The sequence below is a fragment of the Thalassophryne amazonica genome, chromosome 9 (assembly GCF_902500255.1).
Source record: "Thalassophryne amazonica chromosome 9, fThaAma1.1, whole genome shotgun sequence".
Taxonomy (NCBI): Eukaryota; Metazoa; Chordata; class Actinopteri; order Batrachoidiformes; family Batrachoididae; genus Thalassophryne; species Thalassophryne amazonica.
Window position 1 is genome coordinate 1,925,517 of NC_047111.1, and position 13,107 is coordinate 1,938,623.

The window sequence follows — 13,107 nt, forward strand, 5'->3', positions numbered from 1 at the left end:
CATTTCAAAGATTTTATTTAAGAATTGCTAATTTCACTTTGTGCAAGTTTGAGAATTTATTATGCTCAATATGTCTAATTTATAACTCCTCATATGATTGGTGTCAGAGTGATGTGCATGGAAAAAAGGAACTACCAACTAGATACGTCATTGCAAATATCAATGTTTATTAGTATTCTTCTGATTTGGGTTGATTTTACTTGGGGAAATTGCTGATGTGACTTTGACAAAGTATGAGAGGTTATTGTACATACTTATGCATGTTTTATTTATATTTTTAAGGTTTCTTCATGTGATCGGTGTCAGCGATTTGAGAAGCTCAAGACCCAAGCCCCCGAGCTACAAACCATCAAAGTCAGTGAGGCACTTGAACTCGTTGGAATGGATCTCATAGGTAAATATTTTTGATATAGATAATCAACGAAGAATTATGATCAGCATAGAAACTGTCAAAATCTGTGAATTTATGAAAAAAATGGTTGTAACTCGCATCACTGTAAAGTTGAACTTAGATATAAATTGCCCATGTGTTTCATAAAAATCATGCACATTTGTATTAGAAAAAAAAAACCAATCCCTTCAATAAGTGAGTCGTTCAAAAAATGTCACCCTAAACAAATTTTAGTTGATATTATGCACATGTACTCACAATCTGTAAATAAGTGATATGTGTAAATAAGTGTTTTTTATATAATTAGTTTTTCCCCATTGTAAGGGTGTTACAGGAAGACAGTCAATTGTAGCTATGTGACTGTTAAAGATTTTATATATATATATATATATATATATATATATATATATATATATATATATTTATCACTGTTAAACATTTGTACCTTTGTCTTCTTTCTTATGAAAACGTTATTGTGCTGTTTTGCACCAGTCTTAAGATAACCCTGAGAATGCACATATTATTCAACTTCGTTTTAGCATGCTGGGGTCAGTCTGAACTGGGAGTAAAGAACTGGAGGTTATTTTGACCGTGGTGAATTTATGGCCTTGTGATATGTGATGCTTAGTGTGAAGAACAGGACACTCTAGGCAGATGCAGAACAGATGATAAGTGCAACAAACGAACGGGATGTGCTGACCTTCGACGATAAGATTAAAGGAAAGAAACTGTTTTTCCTTACAGCTGCACTTATTGACGTATGTGTTTATGTCACGGGAAGAAACTTGTCTTGCGTTGTCCCCCCCACCCTTAGGACAAGTTTTATGATGTGGTTAGGGCTTCTCCAATAAAAGAGCAGGAGCGCAGGCCAGACTTTAGTGTAGCTTTGGTGTACAGCCTGACTGCACTCCTCGCGAGATAAATTTGACTTTCTGTCTCACTGGTGGTTCTTGACTCTGTTTGTCTTGTTAAAGGTTTTAAGAATGTTTGGAGGAGAAAATACCCAACAGTGACACCCTCTCATATTATAAATAGTTTTTGCATAGTTTGAATTTGACAAGTTGTGTATATATGAGAAAGTTCTATTCTATTCTGTATTTCAGGTCCCCTGCCTACTACAGACATATTGTACAAGTATGTGCTCACCTTCACAGATTATTACACCAAGTTTGTGAACTTTTTCCCCCTGAAGAAAAAGTCAGCTGAGGGTGTAGCTGCGTGTCTGAAGACATTTGTATGCAGGTAATTATTATAGTGTGTGCATGGAAACTCGTTTGAGAATGTAATGGTCAAAGCAGCAAATATTTAGCTCTACTAGAAATTGGTCACTCTAGCAGTCTTGTGTTTATGCATAACTATCTCAAGACATTTGTTCACAGGTAATCAATATTATGCATACATGTTTGCTTGTCCAGGATTATTTTCAAATTAATAGATGTGTATTTCATTTTTCTTTGTATTAATGCGATTTTTGCTTATTTGTGTCATTTTAGATGGGGTGCTCCACAGAGATTACTGTCTGACCAGGGTCATGAGTTCGTATCCCAGATAAACAACGAGGTCTGCAAAGTCTTCAACATCAAGCGATCTGTAACCAGTGCGTATCACCCACAGACGAATGGCTTGGACGAGCGGACGAATCAAACATCGAAGGCCCGACTTGCCAAGCTGGTGAATGACCACCAGTCCGATTGGGACGCGTACCTGGAATAAGTCACATACTCAATTCGCACCCAAAAGCAAGGCTCTACCAAGTACACCCCATTCTTTTGATGTTTCGTCACCACCCTCGCCCCCCTATGGAGGTAATAAAATATCCTATGATGCACTGAGAAATCAGCAATGGATAAATTATCACAAGGCAGCTAGTCAAAGCATTTTTCAGACAAGTTAAATGACCAAGACTAAATAATGTTTTTTGGAAAGATTATGCCCTACAGTTATTCAATAATGCTTGTTTGTATGTTTCTCATTCTCAATAACTATGCTTATAGTTATTCAATAATGCTTGTTTTTATGTTTCTCATTCTCAATAACAAACTGCTTTTTTTGTCAGATCGGCACTGATGATCCATCTGTTGAGCTGCCAGTGGTCGACAGAGAAAATGGTGGCCGAGAAGAGCAGCATCATGTCTTCCACGAAAGAGCAGGTAAGAAAGCTACTATGTTAATAATGCAGAAAAACACCCCATTCTTCTGCAAGGGTTGTCACCCTCGGACACAAACTTCTTGCGGATGATTTTGTCGATAAACTTTAGATATTTTTTATGTTCCCTGTTTCGTAATATGTTTTTTTTTTTTTTTTGGTAAATTTGTTTTTGGTAATTTTTTTTTGGTAAATTTGATATTTATATAATGTGTACTGACTCCTTGTATGTTGTAAATAGGGTGAATCTGATTTTATTATTATATGTGTAGTTGAAGTCATTTGTATATAAAGTCATAAATATACAAATTTATTTATATTAGGGTCAGGGTAATGGATGGCATTACCCTGACCTCTAGTAATACTGTGAGAAATCTTGGAGTCATTTTTGATCAGGATGTCATTCAAAGTGCATATTAAACAAATATGTAGGACTGCTTTTTTGCATTTACGCAATATCTCTAAAATCAGAAAGGTCTTGTCTCAGAGTGATGCTGAAAAACTAATTCATGCATTTATTTCCTCTAGGCTGGACTATTGTAATTCATTATTATCAGGTTGTCCTACAAGTTCCCTGAAAAGCCTTCAGTTAATTCAAAATGCTGCAGCTAGAGTACTGACGTGGACTAGCAGGAGAGAGCATATCTCACCCATATTGGCCTCTCTTCATTGGCTTCCGGTTAATTCTAGAATAGAATTTAAAATTCTTCTTCTTACTTATAAGGTTTTGAATAATCAGGTCCCATCTTATCTTAGGGACCTCGTAGTACCATATCACCCCAATAGAGCGCTTCGCTCTCAGACTGCAGGCTTACTTGTAGTTCCTAGGGTTTGTAAGAGTAGAATGGGAGGCAGAGCCTTCAGCTTTCAGGCTCCTCTCCTGTGGAACCAGCTCCCAATTCAGATCAGGGAGACAGACACCCTCTCTACTTTTAAGATTAGGCTTAAAACTTTCCTTTTTGCTAAAGCTTATAGTTAGGGCTGGATCAGGTGACCCTGAACCATCCCTTAGTTATGCTGCTATAGATGTAAACTGCTGGGGGGTTCCCATGATGCACTGTTTCTTTCTCTTTTTGCTCTGTATGCACCACTCTGCATTTAATCATTAGTGATCGATCTCTGCTCCCCTCCACAGCATGTCTTTTTCCTGGTTCTCTCCCTCAGCCCCAACCAGTCCCAGCAGAAGACTGCCCCTCCCTGAGCCTGGTTCTGCTGGAGGTTTCTTCCTGTTAAAAGGGAGTTTTTCCTTCCCACTGTAGCCAAGTGCTTGCTCACAGGGGGTCGTTTTGACCGTTGGGGTTTTACATAATTATTGTATGGCCTTGCCTTACAATATAAAGCGCCTTGGGGCAACTGTTTGTTGTGATTTGGCGCTATATAAAAAAATTGATTGATTGATTGATAAATCATTTCAGTATATGTGTTTATGAAGTCATTTGTATATAGTCATTTTCCCTGTGCCGATTCCTTTTTAATTGTTACTAATTAATGTAAACATACATTTTTTATGAATTGCAGCCTTAAATATTTTGAAATGTGTATATATCTTGGTGTTTTTAAAGTGTTACTAATTCATGTAAATATAACATACATTACTTTTTTATGAATTGCAGCCTTAAATATTTTGAAATGTGTATATATCTTGGTGTTTTTAATTGTGTTACTAATTCATGTAAATATAAAATAAATTACTTTTTTTTATGAATTGCAGCCTTATATGTTTTGAAATGTGTATATATCTTGGTGTTAATTGTGTTACTAATTCATGTAAATATAACATACATTACACTCTTATGAATTGCAGCCTTAAATATTTTGAAATGTGTATATATCTTGGTGTTTTTAAAGTGTTACTAATTCATGTAAATATAACATACATTACTTTTTTATGAATTGCAGCCTTAAATATTTTGAAATGTGTATATATCTTGGTGTTTTTAATTGTGTTACTAATTCATGTAAATATAAAATAAATTACTTTTTTTTATGAATTGCAGCCTTATATGTTTTGAAATGTGTATATATCTTGGTGTTAATTGTGTTACTAATTCATGTAAATATAACATACATTACACTCTTATGAATTGCAGCCTTAAATATTTTGAAATGTGTATATATCTTGGTGTTGTTAATTGTGTTACTAATTCATGCAAATATAACATACATTACTCTTTTTATGAATTGCAGCCTTAAATATTTTGAAATGTGTATATATCTTGGTGTTGTTAATTGTGTTACTAATTCATGCAAATATAACATACATTACTTTTTTATGAATTGCAGCCTTATGTTTTGAAATGTGTATATATCTTGGTGTTAATTGTGTTACTAATTCATGTAAATATAACATACATTACTCTTTTTATGAATTGCAGCCTTAAATATTTTGAAATGTGTATATATCTTGGTGTTGTTAATTGTGTTACTAATTCATGTAAATATAACATACATTAATTTTTATGAATTGCAGCCTTAAATATTTTGAAATGTGTATATATCTTGGTGTTCATGTGAGTTTTATTGTTTCTTGTTGCTATTAGTAAATGTGTGAATAAAGATAATAAAAAAATGTATCCCACTCTGATTTTGTTCTTCTATCAAGGATAATAAACTTTAAATCAAGTTTCTCCTTATCATTAAGGGAACCAAAATGATTTCATGCCTGGCTGGTTAATTCAGAATAGATTTTTGCAGATCAAATCTTAAGCAAAATATCACATTGTGTGATAAATTCAGACCTGCATGCTGCCAAACTAATCAGTGAGATAATCAACTCAATATTCATTTATATATGAAGTTGAAGGATCCATCTGGGTATCAAACAACAATAAATCTCCTATTATAATGCTATGGTAAATCCAGACTTGCCTGGTAAATTTAGACCAGCCTGGTAAAATCATACCAAGCTGGTAAAATCAATCTGGCTAACTTATCAATGAGATAATCAATTCAAATTTCATTTATTTATGAAGTTGAAGGACCCATTTGGGGATCAAACACAAAAATAAATTTCATACTACCGTATTTTCCGGACTATAAGTCGCACCGGAGTACAAGTCGCACCAGCCACTTTATCCATTATAAAGAAAAATAAACCATAAATAAGTTGCACTGGACTATAAGTCCCATGGACATACAGGTATGTTAACTTAACACGAAAAGTTCAGATGATAATATTGTGACGGCTACCGTTTTCAGATGCATATTTCACCAGTCGTAACTTATAATCTGCAGAGTATGATTTTCTTTTTGGTGGCATTTTTTCGGGCCTTCTCCGTTGTCTTGTTAAGTTATCAGTAACGTTGAAATTTTTATTTTTCTATGGTAGTCAGAAGTCGCAGGAACAGTCACACAAGCCTTGAGCGCCCTCTCGTGAGCTGCATTTTACCTATGGATATGTTTGTATTTTGCGGACCACATTGCGAGCCGAACCATGCAGCACCTACCTGCGCAGCTCATGACCACCCAGCGGTGTCGATCCAGCTCCTTCCAAGTGCAGACGCTAATCCTCCGCCGTCGCTCAGTGCTCCCATGCAGCTCTCAGCGTCAACTCTGCTCACACTGATATCCAAGGGTTGAAGCTGTTTTGTTAGCCATGCCGGAATAACAGCAAGCACCGTGTTCGTCAGCTTCACACGCTGTGGGTGAGGTGAGGAATACGCGTCCAACGTTCTGTTCTCTGATTGGTTATTGCGACCAGCGTAACTTATAGTATGGCTGCCATACTACAGTGTCCATGATGCATTGCATTTCCTATTTTAAAACATAGATGTCTCTGTCACGTAAAATTGTTTTGTTACAGTAAATTATTTGAGATCCTACCGGTATATTTTTCATTTATAAGTCGCACCAGAGTATAGGTCGCACCCCCAGCCAAAACATGTAAAAAAGTGCGACTTATAGTCCGGAAAATACGGTATGTTGTTCTGGTAAATTCAGACCAACCTGGTAAAATCAGACTGGTTACACATTATACTGAGTTATACAAATCATCATTAATTTTTACAGTGTTAATGGGTTCATTTCAAATACAGAAATCCCATACTATGTTGCCCTGGAAAGTTCAGACTGGTATATATAGTCTAAGCTGGTAAATTCAGACTTGCAGCCTGGAAATTTCAGACTAGCTAGGTAACTAGTAACCAGAATTATAATGGTTAAATCAATAAGCATCAATAGAAAGTGACAGGATTTACTTGTGGTTCCAATTAAAAAAAATATTTAATATATTTGCTTCACAAATTTGGACCAGGGTCAATAACACACAAGTCTCAATATACCAAGATGGTAAAATCAGACTGGTGGTAAGTTCAGACTGTGGCTGCTAGTCTCATTTTACCTGGTAAATTCAGATTGGTGGTAATCTCAGACCGTGACACCGGAACCGCCACTGTGAGCTCAGGAACTAGAGCTGTGAACTTTGAACACCAGACCGGCACACAGTGGCCCCAAGGTTTTTCACGGGCCAGCCTCATGGTGAGCGTGGAAAAAAACCCACCAGGCTCACTAGTTAGGTTGATAACCCAACAGCCAGGCTCACTAGTTAGGATGATAACCCAACAGCCAGGCTCACTAGTTAGGATGATAACCCAACAGTAGGGCTGTGCAATTAACCGAATTTCGATTGCGATATCGATATTTGTATCAAACGATCTCCAAACTCGTATAATCGAGTGAAACGATTTAAAGGCCTTTCATCAGGCCAATCCGTCAACGTATCCCAAGACGCATGACGTCAGACGCGTCGCTTCAGAAGGGGCAAGGGGGCAGAGATTGCCGCTACGTCACACTCTGGCTGTTTCCACAATCTGAAAAAAGTTCAGCGATAGCCTTCTTGAATTTGTGTTGCCTGAACCACAAAAAGCTTTAAAAAACAGCAGTAGAATGATTCTCCATCAGTCTGCTGGGAGAAGCGTTTTTTCAGCTACTTTTCAGAGTGACGCCGACCGAGGGAGGACTGATGACTTGGTGGGATATCAATCGAACCACGACAGCGAGCCAATCCGCACAGAGAAGCCGGTCTTCAGGCATCATCACTGGTCAGACCGAGGCAGGCAGCCGGGGTGATGGAGCAAACCCACTCAGTCCGAAATCTACCACTTTTTGGATATATGTGACGCCCCAGTTTGACCAACGGAGTTTAGTTCTGTAGCTTTATCGAGGTGAGAATAATATAAAAATAAAATGTGACGTTTACTGAACTGCTGTGAAGGTTTATTGATCGGCTAACATTAGCGTAGCCTTTTAGCACAGTTGATCTGAGTGAACGTTTTAATTTGTAAATGGTTCAGTCTTTTTTATTTTTACCAAATAAAGCTACAGCTTTTTTGAGAGACCACAAAAGCTTAACTTTAAATAACTTATTTTTTCGGGTGTTTTTTTCCATCGTTTTTCCCCGTTTTTTTTATACAAACTGTTTAGTGTTTCTTTATATTTAAAGAAATATTTTTATTTGTCCCAATCAGGAACATTTGCTGCGCAGACAACCAAACTTCCATTGATGAGCTGAACACCACGAAGTCCAGTCGAAAGAAAACATCTCTGCTCTTCAAAATAGGACAAAAGTGTCTTCAGCAACACCACCAGAGTTAAAAGCTGCAGAAGAGACCTTCATCTGGTCCAGAGAATCCAGCAGAACATCACCTGCTTCTAAATAAAAGGCTCTTTCAACAGCAACTATTTTATTACTTTTTAAAAGGTGTTCAATTTTATATTTTAACAATAAATGAACAGATCATTAAAAATGTCCATGAATCAAAGTCCAAAGACATTTGCACAAGTAGAAGCTCTCCACTTATTGTGCTCATATTCATATTTTAGAAATGACTCTGTCCTGATAACAGCATTAAAGGCAATTACATATTTTGATGAAATTACAAGTTGAACTGACTATAAAAAAAAATCATCATGAGGTTTATGTGACAGAAATCCTACTTTACAATCACACTGCAGTCATTGTTAAATTATTTGCTGTTGCATTTATAATAAACATTTGTATTTATTTAGTGTCTGTTTTTCTGGTTGAAATGAGATATAAATAATCTACCAGACTTAAAAAAATGTACAAGTTTCCATGTTATTTTGTCTAAAAATAAATGTCCAAGGTTCCTTATGTTAAACAAGAAATTATCTAATCTGAAATAACAGGTGGTTTTAATTTACAGATGAAAGGTTTTTAAAGAACCATTTATTGATTTATTTAGCTATTTAATTACAAGTGTTCTAAACTTTTTTAAACAGTAATCAGAAATTCTGAGGTAAACTAACAACAAAAAAAACATTTCCAAGGATTTTTCTTCAGAAAACTGCTCTATAAATGAGCAGTCCTGTGACACGTCTAACAATTTTTTTAGAGTGAGAGAAATGCTGAATAAATGCATTGTGTAACTAAAAAAAAAAAAAAAAATCGTTTGAATAATCGTGATTTCAGTATTTACCTAAATAATTGTGATACTGATTTTTTCCATAATCGAGCAGCCCTACCCAACAGCCAGACTCACTAGTTAGGCTGATAACCCAACAGCCAGACTCACTAGTAAGGTTGATAAACCAGCAGCCAGGCTCACTAGTTAGGTTGATAAACCAACAGCCAGGTTCACTAGTTAGTTGATAAACCAACAGCCAGGTTCACTAGTTAGTTGATAACACAGCAGCCAGGTTCACTAGTTAGGTTGATAAACCAACAGCCAGGTTCACTAGTTAGGTTGATAAACCAGCAGCCAGGTTCACTAGTTAGGTTGATAACACAACAGCCAGGTTCACTAGTTAGTTGATAACACAACATCCAGGTTCACTAGTTAGGTTGATAAACCAGCAGCCAGGTTCACTAGTTAGGTTGATAACACAACATCCAGGTTCACTAGTTAGTTGATAAACCAGCAGCCAGGTTCACTAGTTAGTTGATAACACAACATCCAGGTTCACTAGTTAGGTTGATAACACAGCAGCCAGGTTCACTAGTTAGGTTGATAAACCAGCAGCCAGGTTCACTAGTTAGGTTGATAAACCAACAGCCAGGTTCACTAGTTAGTTGATAAACCAGCAGCCAGGTTCACTAGTTAGGTTGATAACACAGCAGCCAGGTTCACTAGTTAGGTTGATAAACCAGCAGCCAGGTTCACTAGTTAGGTTGATAACACAACATCCAGGTTCACTAGTTAGGTTGATAACACAGCAGCCAGGTTCACTAGTTAGGTTGATAAACCAACAGCCAGGTTCACTAGTTAGGTTGATAACACAACATCCAGGTTCACTAGTTAGGTTGATAAACCAGCAGCCAGGTTCACTAGTTAGTTGATAAACCAGCAGCCAGGTTCACTAGTTAGGTTGATAACACAGCAGCCAGGTTCACTAGTTAGGTTGATAAACCAGCAGCCAGGTTCACTAGTTAGGTTGATAACACAACATCCAGGTTCACTAGTTAGGTTGATAAACCAGCAGCCAGGTTCACTAGTTAGTTGATAAACCAGCAGCCAGGTTCACTAGTTAGTTGATAACACAACATCCAGGTTCACTAGTTAGGTTGATAAACCAGCAGCCAGGTTCACTAGTTAGGTTGATAACACAGCAGCCAGGTTCACTAGTTAGGTTGATAAACCAGCAGCCAGGTTCACTAGTTAGTTGATAAACCAGCAGCCAGGTTCACTAGTTAGGTTGATAACACAACATCCAGGTTCACTAGTTAGGTTGATAAACCAGCAGCCAGGTTCACTAGTTAGTTGATAACACAACATCCAGGTTCACCGTTAGCCGGCTAACAGAGACATGAGACCGCTGTGAGTTAGTCTTACCGGACAAAGACTGGATTTGCTCCATCATCTGGTCCGTCCGTCTGCTGACCGCGACAACCAATAAAAGCACCAGAACCCCGACCAACACCGACAAACAGACCAGAACCCAGTCCATCTCAACGCTGCCACGTCCACCACTTTTTTCTTCTTCTTCTGCGTTTTGATCGCATGCAATACCAATTACCAGGTGCATACGCCACCTACCGTGGGGAGATAGAAACTGTAAACTTTTTTTTTTTTTAACAATATGTAAAAACAAATTTATGATGTTGGGTACTGTAGTTTTGTTTCAAGGAATTTAGGGATTCCATCATCTACAATACATAATATAATCAGAAGATTCAGAGAAACTTTCTACATGTAAGCAGCAAGGCTGAAACCCAACATTGAATGTCTGTGACCTTCGATCCCTCAGGCGGCACAACATTAAAAACCGACATCATTGTTTTAAAGGATCTTACTGTGTGGGCTCAGGAACACTTCAGAAAACCATTGTCAGTTAATACACATCGTCACTACATCTACAAGTGGAAGTTAAAACTCTACCATGCAAAGTGAAAGTCAAACATCAACAACATCCAGAAACACAGCCGCCTTCTCTGGACCCGAGGTCGAACTGTAGACATCAGACAGAGTAAATGAAGTTTATTAATGTAACATGTTGACATCACAAACAGTAAATGAAGTTTATTAATGTAACATGTTGACATCACAAACAGTAAATGAAGTTTATTAATGTAACCTGTTGACATCACAAACAGTAAATGAAGTTTATTAATGTGACCTGTTGACATCACAAACAGTAAATGAAGTTTATTAATGTAACCTGTTGACATCACAAACAGTAAATGAAGTTTATTAATGTAACATGTTGACATCACAAACAGTAAATGAAGTTTATTAATGTAACATGTTGACATCACAAACAGTAAATGAAGTTTATTAATGTAACCTGTTGACATCACAAACAGTAAATGAAGTTTATTAATGTAACATGTTGACATCACAAACAGTAAATGAAGTTTATTAATGTAACATGTTGACATCACAAACAGTAAATGAAGTTTATTAATGTAACCTGTTGACATCACAAACAGTAAATGAAGTTTATTAATGTAACATGTTGACATCACAAACAGTAAATGAAGTTTATTAATGTAACCTGTTGACATCACAAACAGTAAATGAAGTTTATTAATGTAACCTGTTGACATCACAAACAGTAAATGAAGTTTATTAATGTAACATGTTGACATCACAAACAGTAAATGAAGTTTATTAATGTAACATGTTGACAACACAAACAGTAAATGAAGTTTATTAATGTAACATGTTGACAACACAAACAGTAAATGAAGTTTATTAATGTAACATGTTGACATCACAAACAGTAAATGAAGTTTATTAATGTAACATGTTGACATCACAAACAGTAAATGAAGTTTATTAATGTAACATGTTGACAACACAAACAGTAAATGAAGTTTATTAATGTAACATGTTGACATCACAAACAGTAAATGAAGTTTATTAATGTAACATGTTGACATCACAAACAGTAAATGAAGTTTATTAATGTAACATGTTGACATCACAAACAGTAAATGAAGTTTATTAATGTAACATGTTGACAACACAAACAGTAAATGAAGTTTATTAATGTAACATGTTGACATCACAAACAGTAAATGAAGTTTATTAATGTAACATGTTGACAACACAAACAGTAAATGAAGTTTATTAATGTAACATGTTGACATCACAAACACTAAATGAAGTTTATTAATGTAACATGTTGACAACACAAACAGTAAATGAAGTTTATTAATGTAACATGTTGACATCACAAACAGTAAATGAAGTTTATTAATGTAACATGTTGACAACACAAACAGTAAATGAAGTTTATTAATGTAACATGTTGACATCACAAACAGTAAATGAAGTTTATTAATGTAACATGTTGACAACACAAACAGTAAATGAAGTTTATTAATGTAACATGTTGACATCACAAACACTAAATGAAGTTTATTAATGTAACATGTTGACAACACAAACACTAAATGAAGTTTATTAATGTAACATGTTGACATCACAAACACTAAATGAAGTTTATTAATGTAACATGTTGACAACACAAACACTAAATGAAGTTTATTAATGTAACATGTTGACATCACAAACACTAAATGAAGTTTATTAATGTAACATGTTGACAACACAAACAGTAAATGAAGTTTATTAATGTAACATGTTGACAACACAAACAGTAAATGAAGTTTATTAATGTGACATGTTGACATCACAAACAGTAAATGAAGTTTATTAATGTAACCTGTTGACAACACAAACAGTAAATGAAGTTTATTAATGTAACCTGTTGACAACACAAACAGTAAATGAAGTTTATTAATGTGACATGTTGACATCACAAACACTAAATGAAGTTTATTAATGTAACCTGTTGACATCACAAACACTAAATGAAGTTTATTAATGTAACATGTTGACAACACAAACAGTAAATGAAGTTTATTAATGTGACATGTTGACATCACAAACACTAAATGAAGTTTATTAATGTAACATGTTGACAACACAAACAGTAAATGAAGTTTATTAATGTAACATGTTGACAACACAAACAGTAAATGAAGTTTATTAATGTAACATGTTGACAACACAAACAGTAAATGAAGTTTATTAATGTAACATGTTGACAACACAAACAGTAAATGAAGTTTATTAATGTAACATGTTGACAACACAAACAGTAA

General features: G+C 35.5%; 1 protein-coding gene across 2 annotated transcripts in view; it reads right to left on the bottom strand.

Moving 5' to 3' along the window:
* The window catches only part of tbl2 (transducin beta like 2), an 81,529-nt gene extending 71,039 nt beyond the window's left edge, over positions 1 to 10,490 (bottom strand). For both annotated transcript variants that reach the window (XM_034177484.1, XM_034177482.1), the window contains exon 1: positions 10,328 to 10,490. In XM_034177484.1, the coding sequence (XP_034033375.1) occupies positions 10,328 to 10,442 (115 nt within the window). In that variant the 5' untranslated portion in view covers positions 10,443 to 10,490. The remainder of the gene's footprint in view (positions 1 to 10,327) is intronic.
* Between the last annotated feature and the right edge of the window lie 2,617 nt (positions 10,491 to 13,107).